The sequence below is a fragment of the Microtus pennsylvanicus genome, chromosome 7, assembly GCF_037038515.1.
Source record: "Microtus pennsylvanicus isolate mMicPen1 chromosome 7, mMicPen1.hap1, whole genome shotgun sequence".
Classification (NCBI taxonomy): domain Eukaryota; kingdom Metazoa; phylum Chordata; class Mammalia; order Rodentia; family Cricetidae; genus Microtus; species Microtus pennsylvanicus.
Genome location: NC_134585.1, coordinates 74,907,655 through 74,923,461, shown reverse-complemented (window position 1 = coordinate 74,923,461; position 15,807 = coordinate 74,907,655). Strand labels below are relative to the sequence as shown.

At 44.5% G+C, this 15,807-nt stretch overlaps 1 protein-coding gene across 2 annotated transcripts in view; it reads left to right on the top strand.

Moving 5' to 3' along the window:
* Nucleotides 1–14,913, top strand: part of Ddah1 (dimethylarginine dimethylaminohydrolase 1) — a 127,370-nt gene extending 112,457 nt beyond the window's left edge. The window contains exons 5-7 of one of the 2 annotated variants that reach the window (XM_075981146.1): nucleotides 8,891–9,034; nucleotides 11,870–11,929; nucleotides 14,764–14,913. In XM_075981146.1, coding sequence (XP_075837261.1) covers nucleotides 8,891–9,034; nucleotides 11,870–11,929; nucleotides 14,764–14,823 — 264 coding nt within the window. In that variant the 3' untranslated portion in view covers nucleotides 14,824–14,913. Of the gene's footprint in view, nucleotides 1–8,890; nucleotides 9,035–11,869 lie in introns of both variants that reach the window. The other variant, XM_075981147.1, reaches the window with a different exon arrangement.
* Nucleotides 14,914–15,807: the final 894 nt, after the last annotated feature.

The window sequence follows — 15,807 nt, the reverse complement described above, 5'->3', positions numbered from 1 at the left end:
TCTCGCCTTCCAGTAACTACAATACTGCATCCCATTAGTGCATTTTCTAAACTGAGCATCAGTTCCCAAATGCAGCCTGTCTGTGGGAATCAAAATTTCTGCAAACCAGATTTCAAAACTAAAGTTGTTATGGCATTGATAAAAAGTTGAGATCAGCTTAAAGTAGCCTTCCACGCTGGGCCACTTATGCTAACATCAATGTATAGTAGCCTTCCATGCTAGGCCACTTATGCTAACATCAATGTATAGTAGCCTTCCATGCTAGGCCACTTATGCTAACATCCATGTATAGTAGCCTTCCACGCTAGGCCACTTATGCTAACATCAATGTATAGTAGCCTTCCACGCTGGGCCACTTATGCTAACATCAATGTATAGTAGCCTTCCACGCTAGGCCACTTATGCTAACATCAATGTATAGAAGCCTTCCACGCTAGGCCACTTATACTAACATCAATGTATAGAAGCCTTCCACGCTAGGCCACTTATGCTAACATCCAGAAATCAAGTCCATAAAGCTGTTGCTGATAGGAGCTCCTACTAGCCTCTTAGAACTGACTGTAAAATCTGGGAGAATTTTAAAGTTAGTTGTTAACCATAACTGCTGTTAACTATTAATTTCGTGGCTGGGATGTGGTCCACACTTGGAATCCCAGCATGTGAAAGGCAGACAAGAGGATTTTAAGCTGGAGGCCAGCTGAGTTTATATTCCTCATCAGCACTGTCTCAAAGATTAAATTTTAGAGATGGCTCCCCCAGTGGTTAAGAGCTGTAGTTGCTCTTCCAGAGGACCCTGGTTCAATTCCCAGCACCTGAATGGCAGCTCACAACTGCCTGTAACTCCAGTCCCAAGGGGATCTGATACCCTTTTCTGGCCTTCATAGACACCAGGCACACACCACGGTACACAAGCATCCATGCGGATAGAACACACACACAATTTTAAATTAGATTTTATATACTTAGAATTAAACAAATTATATTAAAACCAAGGTAATAAATATCCAAATTTCTAACTTCCTGGGTACATTACTGTATTGTACCCTTGGCTGTGTTCTTGGGGTTATTTGTGCAAGTTATCTCTTTGTGTAACAATAATGTCACTTGGGAAGCTGACTGGCGGGGATATTTATTCTACAGGGATCAGCAAGTGTTAGGAACTGAGATTTGACTTGTTTTAAAGACCACCTAGGCCAGGGCTTCTGGGCTTTGCTGCTCACGACTCTTCCACCTGAGAAGTTCTCACACAGCCCTAGGTAAACAGGTAAAAGAGATAGGTATACAAATTAAACATTTGCTGACAATAGATTTTGAAAAAAATATAAAAGCTTTTTGGGATATGTGTATTTTACCACTAAAAGGTCAAAGCAGTTTTATGCTCTGACGAGATGGGTGTGTCCATTTGTCTAAGACAATGCAATAAAAAGATATGTAATTCATTACATACATGCAGCAAAATGGCAAATGTCATTGTTTTCTGTAATTAAACCTTTATGTTTCTGTAAGAGCAGAAAATATTGCATGCAGAGTAAAGATTCTGCTGTTTATAGCACACAATTATGGCAAATCTGTGTTGTTTCCTGCGGCTTTCATTGGCAGTGCATGGGATGACAGCATTGTGGTGCAAGGTTCATGTTTTCGTGTTCAAGTTCAAGGCTTCAACATGAAGTCATGGAATACAGTGTGGGCAGGCATTGCTAGAAACACCTTGGATTTATCATACATTTGGTTTTGAATTCATTTTTAGTTATTGTGCTATTAGAAACCTTTTACTATTGCCAAATAGTAAATGACCCTCTGACATTCAGTTACATGACCCTATGTGGTGTCAAACCCTTAATTTAAGAACCTTTGGTCTAGATGTAAATGGTGGTAAAAATCTGAGTTAAGTTAAAAACATGTGTTAATCCAGAAATAGTGGTATATGCCTACAGTACCAGCTACTGCGTGTAAGACTGGCCTCAGTCACATGGCAAGACCCCATTCCAAGCGGGGAAAGAGAACTTAAAAATGTGTTATGTGTTTAGCCTTTCCATGGAGGGAGGGATGATGAAACCCTCTTCCAGTATTCAGGACGATTGCACAACTCATCAGAGCGCTCACGCCCATCATCCCAAACAGAATTCCAGTATTTCTCCTTTGTGTCCTTGGTTTACTCATGAGCATAAACAGAGCTGCTGACCAGCGATGACACAGGGACACCACTGGTCTGTCACTTCCCTCAAATACCTAAGTTCTGCACCTTCAACAAAATTCTATGAGAATCCATCAGAAAATTACATTTCCAGTGAAGAGCATTGAACATTTTAATGTAAACCGTGTGTCCATCCTCATAGCAAACGTGAATATAATCTGTTTGGCAGAAGTGTGCCCTAATTTAGCAGTGCAGTACTTCTGAAGAGATCCAGGGAGCTAAGTGGTTGCTGTTTTCTTTTCCTAGATGCTGGGGTCCAGAATAGTTACATTGATTTATATGGGAACCCCACTAATGGGGTTTTCTTTATTCTGATCCAGGAAAAATAATTAGGATGCTTTTCTGAGTGCATGAACTCTAATCTGCAGGGAAGCCTTCCACTGCCAGGCAGGCTAGACTGCCAGTGTGGTGTCAGATTGACCCAGGACATCATTGCGAATAGGGTTTGACTGTTTGCCGTTTTTTTCACCTTGGCCCCTGCTCCTTTCGGCTCTAGAGATTGTAATGGCCTACACCCACTCCTTCTTCCCTTTCAAAAGCTTTGCTCTTTCTTTTACTTAAAAAAAAAGTTTCAAAGAAATCAAACCATATGAATCAAACTCAAATGGCTTCAAATACCAGACTCTCTGTATCAAATGCATTTACACACAAACTTCTATGAATATACAAATGCCAAGGAAACGCTATAGGAAAATGTATTCCACCAGACGCTGCCAGTCTTACAGGTGACAAGATGGTAGTTTGGTGTGTCAGGATGAAGGTAGGCATTTGAAGACACGTGCATCCAGGCTTGAAACCTAGGTTGCCTGTCTAAAGGAGTGAATGACCTCACACATATTACTGAATTTCTCCCCACCTTGGCTTACATTCATGTAAGGATAGAGATTCTGTCACCCCATACACAGGGTTGCTGTGAGAAAGAGCATAAACACACCAATAAGTAGTAGTTGAATGTTATTTCCATTCTTCCCAACCAACGAAGATGTCTAAAAATCAACTGTCTCTGAAACCCAGAGAATTAACCACTGGTGGTGGGATTTAGGTTACTAGGATAGCTAATCTTGTCAACCTCATGATCTAGAACCACCATGGAAACATACTTCTTCTGTTTGAGTCGATGAGAGTGAACCCAGAAAGATGAGGCAGAGCGGAGAAGACCTGACCTGAATGTGGGCAGCAGCTTCCAATGGGATCAGGTCTCAAACTGTGTGCAAAGAAGAAAGCACCAAGCTCCAGCACTCAGGTGCTGACTCTGGACACAGTGGCAGAGCTGTCCCCTGGCCCTGTACCTTGCCTTCTGCACCTTGGTTGACTGATCCCTTAAGCCGTGAGCCAAACTAAAACTCTTCCTTTCTGTGAGTTTCTTTGTCGGAGCTCATCAGGGCATAAGAGGAAGCTTCCTGTCACAATAGGCAGCAGTTAAGGCAGGAAGTCATGACTAGTGACTGAGGGCTCATCCCTAAGTGAGACATCGATATCACCCTGTCCACTAAGGCTCAGGGAACACTGCAGAACAGGGAGCAGAAAGAACATAAGGAGGAACAGGAGAAGTCTCGTGGAATGCTATCCTTTGCACGTGACAGACGCTTTTACAAAGCAGGGGTTGCTCATAGACGATCAAGACAGTCAATGCTCCAGCAGGGATGAGGAAGAACTAACTCTCACAGCCTGCCCCTAGCTGAGAAGCCATTAGCAGTTGATAGCTGTTGCGGAATAGAATCATTTTTCTTTGGGAGTGTGGCCTTCAGTAGGTTGTCCGGGATCCATCCCGTGACTGGCCCCACACTCATGCTCATATGGGTAGCATTAATTGGATGTGGTGGGTTAAATGTTTTAAAGAGAGGAGGAGGCAGAATAAAATCGGGAAGAGGAATGTGTTGGGAGTGTTAGGTATATTTCTTAAACCGAGCCTCTCTGCCAACACAAATAATTCCAATCAGAACAAATTAGACTGAATAAAAGATGCCCACATTTAATGTGGTGCTCCCCAGGTGGCTGGGAGCATAGCGAGGGTCGAGAAAGAGACAGCAGGGGAGACCACGTGAAACCCAGAGACCATGTGTTCCTTTTCTGGGCAGCAGACTAAATAGCCTGTGGGAGTGGTCCTGACCCTCCCTGGGGAGGGCTCAGTGCTTGGTGGGATTTCTCAGAGGTGGAGTCCAGACCAAAGCAACCCCCAGGGAGAGGGGGCTTCCAAAGATGGATGCCAAGTATTATATTGAAGAAGGAGGAAAAGGGGTATGGGGGTGGGTATAGCCAAAATACATTGTATGCTTACTTTGAAACTATCAAAAAATACAAATATTATTTTTTTTTAAATACATATCTGAAGCCAGGCAGTGGTAGCACACACCTTTAACCCTAGTACTTAGGAGGCAGAAGTAGGTGGGTCTCTGAGTTTGAGGCCAGCCTGATCTACAAAATGAGTTCCAGGGCAGCCAGGGTGTTATACTGAGAAAACCTGTCCCAAAAAATAAATATAAAAAATGAAAATCTGAACCATGTGTGGTGGCACAAACCTTAATTCCAGTGCTAGGGAGGCAGAGGCAGGTGGATCTTCATGAGTTTGAGGCTAGCCTGGTTGACATAGTGAGTTCTAGGACAGCCAGGGCTACCCAGAAAAACCCTGGTTCAACAAAACAGAAAAGAAGAAAGAGAGACGGAAAGAGACAGACAGACAGCTTTGGACTCGCGGTGTGGCTTGGCTGTGGAGCTCTTGCTCTGGGTTTGATCCTCAGTACAGTTATTTCCTTAGTTGATTAGATATGTGGCTCTCAGGGTGTGTTCATTCTGAGCTCATCTATGAGAGCCCATAAAATGTGAGGATGGGGTAGCAATTCTATAATATTATCCATAGTTAAGTTATATTGGCTCTGAGAGGATTGCCCAGACGTAGAGACTACTATACATTGCCAGGCTTTCGATAAACTCCTGATGAGCGATAAATCAATAGAGTTATTTCAGATACCTAGTAGCAATAAGGAGTGATCGTGCATTGTATACTGTATCTCTCAATGGGCTCTATTATTAATTGCTTTTCATATTGATTTCATTTTAATGTCTTGAGATGGGTACGTACATATATTATCATAGGAAGATCAATTGTGAGCAAGCCAAAAATGTGTTTGGAATATTTCCTAAGCGTCTTTAAATACCTTCTTTATCTCTTTGTCTCAGTATTTGACCAATTAAGTCTTAAATTGTTCTGTCCAACCATACAGCCCAGGATTTTTTTCTTTTATGTAATTGCAGTAATACAAAGAAAGCATGAGTAAGAGGCAGAAAAATGGGGCTGCTGTCCAATCCTTTCAGTGAGAAAATTCCCAGAAATGTGGGAACCTGCCGGAAATGCCTGGCTAATGGAACTGGCCATGCAGATTCAGGCTGTATGCCAGAATGTTACCAATGGTTCCCACTGTTTGTGACAACTCCACCCTGGGGAGCAAGGCCACTCCCTCCAAGCCGGCAGCTGTGAGAGAGACACAGGGATGCTGCTGTGGCCAGGCCAGTGCCCAAAGTCCCTTCCTCTCTAGGACCACGTGCCTTCTTGCTGAAGGTGCCTGTGATGAGAGAGGCTTGGCATCACTGGATTGTCACCTCCGGGAGGCAGCTCTTAGAGTGCCCTTGCATCTCCCTATTGGCCACCTTACACAGCCATTGTGCTTAGCCCCCAAGGGGACACCCCATGATGCCTGGACCAGATATCAATAGCTTCCCATCCTAATTATTGCCATTCTAATTAGGTTACTCAAAGGAAAATAATAGTTCCACTGACAAAAGTCAGATACAGCATTTGAAATGCAGCTTGTCATTGCAAACCTTCCCCCACAGACTGGACAGTATAGCAAGCACTTAGTTGGATTTTTCCCAGTTGAGCCTGTGGCCTCTCAGGATATAGAAGAATCTGGTCCAGGAGGAAATTGGTGACGTGTGGAGAGTTTAGGTGCTCTCTGCTTCCGTTCTTGTGTGTGGTGCTCCAAGCAGGAAGTTCAGTACTTACTGTTAAAGGAACACTTTACCAAGAATGCTGGTACACAGCCACTTCCTCCATCCTTAAGGGAAAAAAAATGCTGGAACACAAATCAGCCCAACAGCTGCATTCTCGGGATGCTTAAGACAACATTCATCTTTTCACAAGACTGAGTAGAAGAAGAGAGAAAGGGTTGGTTGGCCTTGCCTTCTTTTGCGTGATCCCTGGGACCCTGAGCCCTTTGAAATGTTGCCCTACCAGGGTGGACAGTATAAGTTCATCTTTGTAATATATATATATATATATATATATATATATATATATACACACACACACACGTGTGCACATGCATGCATAAATGAGTGCACACACACATGTGCATAGCATGAAGAGATGTGATCCCCGAACCTGTCTCTGTGTGTCCCCTAACAGCAGATGCACTACTTTGTGTGTGTACATACGTGTGTCTCCTGCACCCAGCTGTAAGTGAACAGCAAACTATCTCACTGTTCAGACAGTGACCGCTCACAGGCTATGAAAATGAGCACTCAGACAGGAAAGGGGAAAACTGGTCCTAAGTTAACATGGCAGAAATTCTTTGTGTCTAGAATGAGCACCTTTGTCTTCTCCATGAAAAAGAAGGGTTGGTTGGTTGTTGTCTGCAGTACCCATTTTGAAGTCTTTTATGATGACAGAATGTGGAACTTTTGCTTTTTACTTTGAGTTGAACAACACTGTTCACAGCTCTACATGGATTCTGTTCATTATTAAAAGTCATTTCTTATGGCACGGCTTATAATTTGCCACAAAACGATAACCTAGAAGGCCTTGATAAATTAATTGGAAGCCTCTCCTGAGGTAGCTCTGGTGATTTTGCTAAGGGATTTATTTTAAGAGGAACCCTCAGTAGAATTTATCAGTAAACTGCTTCATATATCCTCACCAGTAAATTATTTCCCCATTAAGAAAATTATAATTCTCTTCTTCCCAATAATGAAAGAAAAATGAAACTATCTTCAAACTATTCTGGCTTGGATGTTGGCCAGTAATTTCTGGAATGCCCCCCTCAAAAGCCATAGTGCATAGAGCTCAGAAAAAGGTAATGAGGAAAAGCAGAGATTAGAATTTCAAATTAATGCCGTCAACTGAAGAAAACTCAAGTAAGGGCCAAAGAAGGAGATGTCTGCTCCCTGGAGGAAGCTGATGGGGGGGGAGGGATGGAGCAGGAAGGAAGTCTAGGCTCTTTCATTGGCACTTCCTGGAGTCTGCAATCATGGAGATTGTGGTGTGTTCCCTCACTGTTGAACAAAGAGTGAGCACTGAGAGCGGCCTTTCTGCCCTGTAGTCACCCTTGGGCTCTCGTGAGCCAGACGGACAGGTGGGAGATCTGTCCACCCCGCTAATGTGGAGAGAAGATGCGGGCAAGGTCTCAATGTGTGGTCTAAGCTGTGCTTCCTTTTCTCTCGGTGTAGCTTGTGTTTTCTTCTCCTGTAGATAGAAAATGCAATAAGTCATCTGTTTACCAGGAATTCAACTACAAACCCGTGGTGGGAGCATCCCACCTCCGTGTACTGAGCCAAAGCCTGCCCATGGTTCTCCCAGGTACTGGGGGCTTAAGTCCATGAGCATGGTGGTCTCTTGGAGGTCTCCAGTCATGGACCCCTCTGCCGTGCTTGGTGCTGTCTCACGAGGAACGTGAGATGGTTAAGAGAGATGTTTTAGTAGTCAGAATTGATTTAAATCTCAAAATGGATCAAAGACTTCGGTGTAAGACCTGCAACTTCGTAACTACTAAAAGAAAACAGGGGAACACTTCAAATACAGGGAAGGCTGAGGGAACTCTGGCTCATCAAAAAGTAGAAAGGCATGAAAGGAGAAGGGGGGCTGGTCAGAAAGAGAAAGGTCGGCAGGAGGGGACATGGCAAGAGAAGGGATAGGGTGGTGAGTACAATCAAAATATATTATTTACATGCATAGACATGTCATAGTTTATTCTAATAAAACATTAAAGTGGAAGCTTTGAGATTAGATAGAAAGCGTCAAGTGTTTACCCTGATACCCCACCTTATTAATGTAGTACAACTACCTACTCATAACTGTGATGTCCTATAAATCTGGGCCTTGACTTTAATGTATGCAGACAGTAAATTCTGTATGTTTGTGCATGTTTATGGCCACCTCTTACTGATCATTCTGATGGCTGTAGTGATCTGTCTTCTCTAAGACTGGGGAAGCCATGTTTTCTCAGCCAAGAATGTCCTCAAACCTCCAGCCAGACCTTCTGCACCCGACCGGTTTATGTACTGCTGGTGTGTCTTCAGAGCAAAAGCCAAAATACAAATCAGTTTTAAAACTTAAAAACAGAAACAAGCACAAACTTGAAGAGAATGAGAATACGAGCCAGGTGGTGGTGGCGCACGCCTTTAATCCCAGCGCTCAGGAGGCAAAGGCAGGCGGATCTCTATGAGTTCAAGGCCAGCCTGATCTACAGAGCAAGTTCCAGGACAGGCTCCACAGCTACTGAGAAACCCTGACTCCAAAAAAAAAAAGTGGTGAGAGAATTAGAACACTTGGTTTTCTCCTCCTGGCTCTGTGACTGGAGGTGATGTCCGGGAGCCTGAGATACAGAAGGATCTAGGAGGCCTTCCAGGTCTGTGTCCCTTCCTAGCGCCTTCCTCCACGCGTGTGGGTGGATCCACTTAAGCCTGCTTTGTTTGTTTTTATAGATCATGCAGCAAATGAGTGACCATCGTTATGACAAGCTCACTGTGCCTGACGACATGGCCGCCAACTGTATATATCTAAATATCCCTAACAAAGGGCACGTCTTACTGCACCGAACCCCAGAAGAGTACCCAGAAAGTGCAAAGGTAAAGTCATCATCTCTGCTAGCTTCTCTGGGGACCCACTCATGATGGGGCAACAAAAGAGGTCGTCCCTTTCGCTCTACCTATCCAAACACTGGGACAGCGGGAAGGCTCCTTGAAAGCAAAGGGGCTGCTTATTTACTTCTGGTTCGTGCAGAGCACACACAGTGGTGGGGCTCCTGCCGCCTGCTACTCAGAGGTTTCCAGAGAAGAACGCCAAGGGTTGCGGAGATACCTTAACCGCTAGACTTCTGGCCACGCAATCGCAAATCCCCAAGTAGAATCCCCCCCCCCCACGCCGCACTGCGCACAAGCAAGGTGTAGTGACAGCACCTGTACTCACTCCCCTCACTTGAGAGGGAGAAGCAGGGGATTAGAAGTTCAAGCCCAACCTCAGCTATACAGCAAGAGTTCGTGGTTAACCTGGGCTACACAAGACCCTGCCTCAAAAAAATAAAAATGAAAAAAAGGACTCCCTCCTCCCCCAAACCCATGCTCCAGCTCTCAGTGTGCATCCAGCGTCTGCCACCTTATCAGAGCCATTCACTTTTCAAGGCAGCGGGGCAGAAGCGGGTTCTGAAAAGAGGGGACCGCACATCCTGGTGGTGGGAAGACAGGGAAGGAAGGCATCTGGCACACTTGCAGTCAGCTGGCGTCTCTGGACCTGGCTTTTTTCCTAAATGAAGGGAATCCCCCTGTCTCAGGGCAGTCTTCCGTCTTGTTACTTCTCTCTGTTTCATCACAGAGTATATAACCAGCTCAGCCCCTGAGTCAGGGTGTCTAACTGCTAGGCATTCTGAGCTCAGCCCTGCCCAGAGCAACATGACATTTATAAGAAATGCTATAGAAGGACATTTAGTGGTCATTGATTTTGCTTTTATGTCTTATGCTTTGAAAAATGCAGCATTGTTTTATGCTATTTGTCTGAGTGTGTGGGGTGTGGGAGGGTGTGAGTATGCAAGCATGTGTGGGTGCACGTGTGCATGGATGTGTGGGTGCACGTGTGCATGCATGTGTGGGTGCACGTGTGCATGGATGTGTGGGTGCACATGTGCATGCATGTGTAGGTGCACGTGTGCATGCATGTGTAGGTGGACGTGTGCATGCATGTGTAGGTGCACGTGTGCATGCATGTGTAGGTGCACGTGTGCATGCATGTGTGCGTGCATGTGTAGGTGAATGTGTCAATGCATGTGTGGGTGCATGTGTGGGTGCATGTGTGAATGCATGTGTGGGTGCATGTGTGCATGCATGTGTGAATGCATGTATGGGTGCGTGCATGTATGGGTGCATGCATGTATGGGTGCATGTATGCATGGGTGCATATGGAAGCCTAAGAACAACACTGGGGGCCACCTACTTTTTTGTTTTTGTTGTTGTTTTGTTTTTGTGTTTTGGGACAGGAGTCTTTCCCAGGCCTAGAACTCACCAAGTAGGCCAGGCAGACTGGCCAGCAATTCTGGGACCATGCCACAGGTCCACTGCCCCGTGCTAGGTCACAAATGTGCATCACCACACCCAGTTCTTTCTACATGAGTTCTTGGCAAAGGTCCCCATGCTTCAAGGCACGTACTTTACTGACTGAGGAAAGCCATTTCTCAGCCCTTGCTCTACTTTTTGCATAGGCAGGACTATGTTAGAGAAGGCTCATCCTCTAGTCCTTAGTACCATGAAAAGAGGGTTGAGGAATGGAGAGGCAGTTTTGTTCTCCTACCATAGCAGAACTGTGAGCCTAAAGAAAACAGAGGACTACCAACCAGACAGGACTGAAATAGCTCCTGGGTGAACAGCGGCGCTTACACTCTGTGTGCTGGGATGGTTAGCAATGCAGGTTCCAGGGCTCCCAGCTTAGAATCTGCAATATGAACAAGTTGCAAGTCCACACAACCTACTCTGAGGACTTCATGCCTCCTCAGCCTCATTGATCACCTAGCAACAAAATGTAGTTAACTGCCTCTCAGTTCAGCCCTGAGTCCATCAACAGTAGAATACCATCAGTAACCCCCTTGTTCACCAGGATCTTATGGGCCAGACACTGTGCTAAGCATGCCTTAAACATGCTCTTTAGTCCCAGCAGTGGCCCTATGGTAGGCATAACCCAGCCTTCCAGAGAGGCACACAAGCTTAGAAGGGATGTCACTTTACTGGAATGGCAGTAGCAAGTTGATGGGGCTGGATTTGGAGCCCAGATGGCTCCTACACTCTAGCTGATGTGCTGAATTTTAGGGTACATGATGTTTCTGAAAGAATCAGGGCAGGTTGTTTTTAAGCAGTGTTTTCAAGTAATTTTGTTTTTTAAAGTGTGTTTTTGATCATAGGGGAAAGAAATCCGTGGACTGTTAATTAGACGTTTTGACACGTACTTTCCACTATGGTTGAAAGATGATACAAAATTCGCACCTATAATTTAAACACAGTGTGACCAGCAGTGCGCACTTAACTTACACGCTGTCACATTCTCCCAGCAGAGTTGGTAAGGAAAGGAACATAAAAGTGTAGTTAGGGTCCATGAGAGTGAAGAGAGGGAGGGATGTTCAAACTAAACACACAGCCGTGGAGTTCTGATTATCGCTTACTCTAGGAACGACAAGGGCAGAGCAAAGGCAGCTCCGGGAAGAGACGAGTTGGTGACACATCCTTCACCTTGAAGTTAAAGCATAGTATTCTAGCAGTACCTGTGGCCAGCTCTGGGGTAGGACCGTGGACGTGTGTACTTAGGCTTCAATGGCTGAAAAACAGAAATATATAAACTAAATTAATTCTGTCCCTGAGAGCGGTGGAACAGGCCAAACCGTAACCTTCTTTCTCCATTCCCTTCTTGATTCCCGGTATCTGCAGGTTTATGAGAAACTGAAGGACCATCTACTGATCCCCGTGAGCAATTCGGAAATGGAAAAGGTGGACGGTTTGCTCACCTGCTCTTCCATTTTTATTAACAAGAAGGCAGACTGCTGAGCCCAAGAGTCCCTCCCCGGCGGCCAGCGAGGTGGCCCAAGCCAGGCTGATGACTCCGTACCTACTTCTCTGTTTTCCTTGACAATCTATTGTGCCACCGGGCTACTAACTCTTGTTTACAGAAAACGAAATTAATTCCAGTTTTAACGACTTCATTTTCCATGCCCTTCTTCACCTCAGCGGTGGTAGCTAACCTGTGGATTGCTAAATGAATTAAACAACCTAGAAAATTCAGAACTAATGAATTATTGAAATGTGAGATTAATAATGTGGGAACATTTGGTTTAGTGTTTGTTATTAGTGCGGGAATAGCTTAGTGGCAGGGTAGTCTAAAGCCTGTCTTCCTGATCAGCAAGATAAGCAAGGGACTTTTTTTTTTCTTTTTTGTATCATAAATCACATTTGGTTCCTGTGAAATTCCCTGGCCCATGGAGTTTTCCCATTCTCCTCTCTTCTAAAATCTGAAAACCTTTCTTCCAGGTACTTCCTTTGGCCATTCCCACTTCTCTCCTAACCACCTTGACCTTGAATTTGTCCCAGGTCTTGCAGTCTGGGTGCCTTCCTGAAGGTCCGCCTTGGGGGCACTCCTCCTATGCCCCATGGCCACATCTCCTACCACCACCAGCAGCCGCCCTCCCTTTCCCTAGAGAAGCACAGTGGGCCCTCAACAGACCTGTGGCCAAAGTCAGAATGGCTGGTTGGGGAATAGGAGCCTCACAGAGACATCTCCTGATAGGGTTTGCAGGAGATCAAACTGAAAGCCGGAAGAGCTTGTTACCACACCTAGAAGGGTAAAATCAGCCCCAGGTGGTTGATATGGGATGTTAGACCCAGCAGCCTGGGAAAACCCTTAGGACATCTTAGAAAGACTGAGCCACTTGCCATGATTTTGCCTCACGACTGGTCCTATAAGAACATGGAAGAAAGTCTTTCTCTGCCTCACCCCATCCCCCTTTCCAGCATCTTTCTGACTCACCTTGAATCTCCTTCTTAGAATCATTATGATCTTGAAAAGTCATTTCCTTGTAAAGAGGCATAGCATCTAAAATGATTGTTGCTGGTTTGGTAAGAGTCAGAGGGAGTTGCCTCCACCCGTGGCCTAGGAGCACAATCAGGAAATGGTTCCTAAAGTCAACCTCCAACAATGCATTAGTCTCCCTTGAAAAATCCATGAATGTTTACAGTGGAATTTGGCTGTAACTTTCCTCTCTGGCCTTCAGATTACACAACCTCGGCTCACACAAAGCTGAAACAGGTCTCTTACCAAGAACAATGTGGCAGCAAGGGGGGAGGGCAGAGCATTCCTTTCCTTAGTGCTGGAAGAATCAGGCTAGTTAGGGGCATGGCACTTTATAAGGAACAGGGACCCAACCAGGCACTTCGTCAAACTTCTGGGCACTACTATCTTGGCTGCACAACCTGCAGTTTGTCATTCAGTGTTTACAACTGGGAAGACAAAGAAAGATTCCTTTCGGCTCTATCCCTCCTCACCTTTCTTTGTGATCAGTGGTCCTTGTCTTGATGAGCAAAAGAGGATTGCCTTTACTGCCTTCCCCCTCAGCAGATGAAAGAGAGTAACCCCTGTGGGAATCAAGACTTCCTTTACTGCTGTTTCTCTTTGGCATTTATTTGACAGTTTTCTGAAGAAATATGTTCCATCTCTTCCTTGTTGCCTAACTTAACACTCATATCACAAGCAAATATCTAACTATGTACATCCTGTGAATGAACCATATCTTGATCACTATCATATTTCAAAACATCTCATCATGGATGAATAATAATGTTTTTCCCCAGGCAAATGATTATGAGCCACATACCCAAGTTAATAAATAAAAAAAATGGTTCTCAGTGAATATGATGGCCCTTTGGGGTTAAATTTGGCTGTATACTGGCAAAAAAAAAAAGGCAGAAACTCTCCACCACAGGAAAAGCAGCCCATTGAGCTAGTGTGGGCTCACCAACTTGTAATCGTTATGAGCATTCTGCCTATCATCCTGATTACAGAACTGTTCTCCGGGGTGTGGTCCATTACAAGTGGATAGATCTTTCACTGTGATGATTTCTTCTACTGAAGGTGGTTTTCCCATCCTTCTTTTTGTTTGCTTTCCTCTTTCTTTGTCTGTCTTGGGAAATTGTTTAGAATCTATGCCTCTACCCCATCTTATTCTGCTACATCACATATCGGGCTGGCTGCTTTGGGTTCCCTGTGTGAACAATGACACGGAAATTCAAAATACTTGCAGCACACACAGTAGCCTCGCTTCTTTGATGTTTTCTTCAGCATAACGTTGTCTTGAAAAGGAAAGATGTCATTCCCCAGGTTCCCCTCTCGTCCATTGTGGCTTACAAAGATGGAAACACTAGCAAGAATGCTTTTTGACATAAAGATATGAGGAATTCTATTTAAGTAAGTATAAGTCGAGTTAGATAGTATAAGTCAAGTCAATAGGATTTGGTTTAATAAAAAGATGATCTAGAAGGATCATTATTTGGCATTGTGTCTTTAACTGTGTTGGGCTGCTGTGGGAATCAGTGGCAGATCTCTCTACAGTGTGTTAGTTACTCTTCTATGCTATTAGGAACCAATTACTAAGGCCATCGTCTCTCCATGTCTAAGAAGGGAAAATGAAATAGTCTAGTTTAACAGTGTGGTTTGTGTAGGATTGCATGTTAGCCTCTGTGATTATCCACTCTTTAACATGCTGCAGGATACAGACATGATTTCCATGGGGTGTCAGGTTTGTGCTTTTTTAATCTTGCCTGTCTTCTTCCAGGCAACATATGGTTTTCCAGTCCGTGTGCCAAAGCTAGTCATGCCTCCCACAAGCCGTTAGTCCAGAGGAGTTGTGCACCCCTACTAGTTTCCTGTCACCCGCTCCTGATGTGTACCAGTCGTGACAGAATAAAGTGTGCATCGTGCAGTGCCCAGTGGTGTCCGGCTCTTCTTTTTCCCTGTCACCAGAGGGCCCATTTCAGCTTCCGTCTCAGTTTGTGGCCCAGCTGGATGACTCATCTGTGTTTGTCCATGGTGGGAGATAAAGGGGAGTGGCAAGAGGAAAGAAAGAAGGAGGAGAAAGGGGATGAGAGAGGATGAACATGGTCAAAGTCCATGAAATCCTTACAAGAAAATGTCCTGATGAGACCCATCTCCATGTACAGTGACTACCCAAAAATAAAATGGCTTTGAAATGAGTTTTGTTTTTAATTTGGTTTACAGTTATCATTTTAAGGACACTTGAAGGTTATTTGTTTTTTTTTAATTTATTTATTTATTTATTATGTATACAATAGTCTGTCTGTGTGTATGTCTGCAGTCCAGAAGAGGGCACCAGACCTCATTACAGATAGTTGTGAGCCACCATGTGGTTGCCGGGAATTGAACTCAGGACCTTTGGAAGAGCAGGCAATGCTCTTAACCTCTGAGCCATCTCTCCAGCCCCTTGAAGGTTATTTGTTATGAGCCTTTTGTTGTCTTTCATCTGAAAGAGCTATGTTTTATTAATTAACAATAACTGTTCACTATAGAAATAAAATCCAAACAATACAAAAATGCTATTAAAGGAAGTAAAAATGTGGGTAGCAAGATAGCTCAGCAGTTAAAGGTACTCACCGCAGAAGCCTAGAAACCAGAATTCGGTCCCCAGGACCCATGTAGAAGAGCACTGACCCCAAAAGTTGACCTCCAGTGTCCACACTTGCAAGGTGGCATGCATATACCCACCCGTGTTCTCATGCACACACAATGCTAATAATAAGATGTATGTAAATTTTAAAAGACAAACTACCCAAAATTTTATCACCCATAGATAACTACTGTT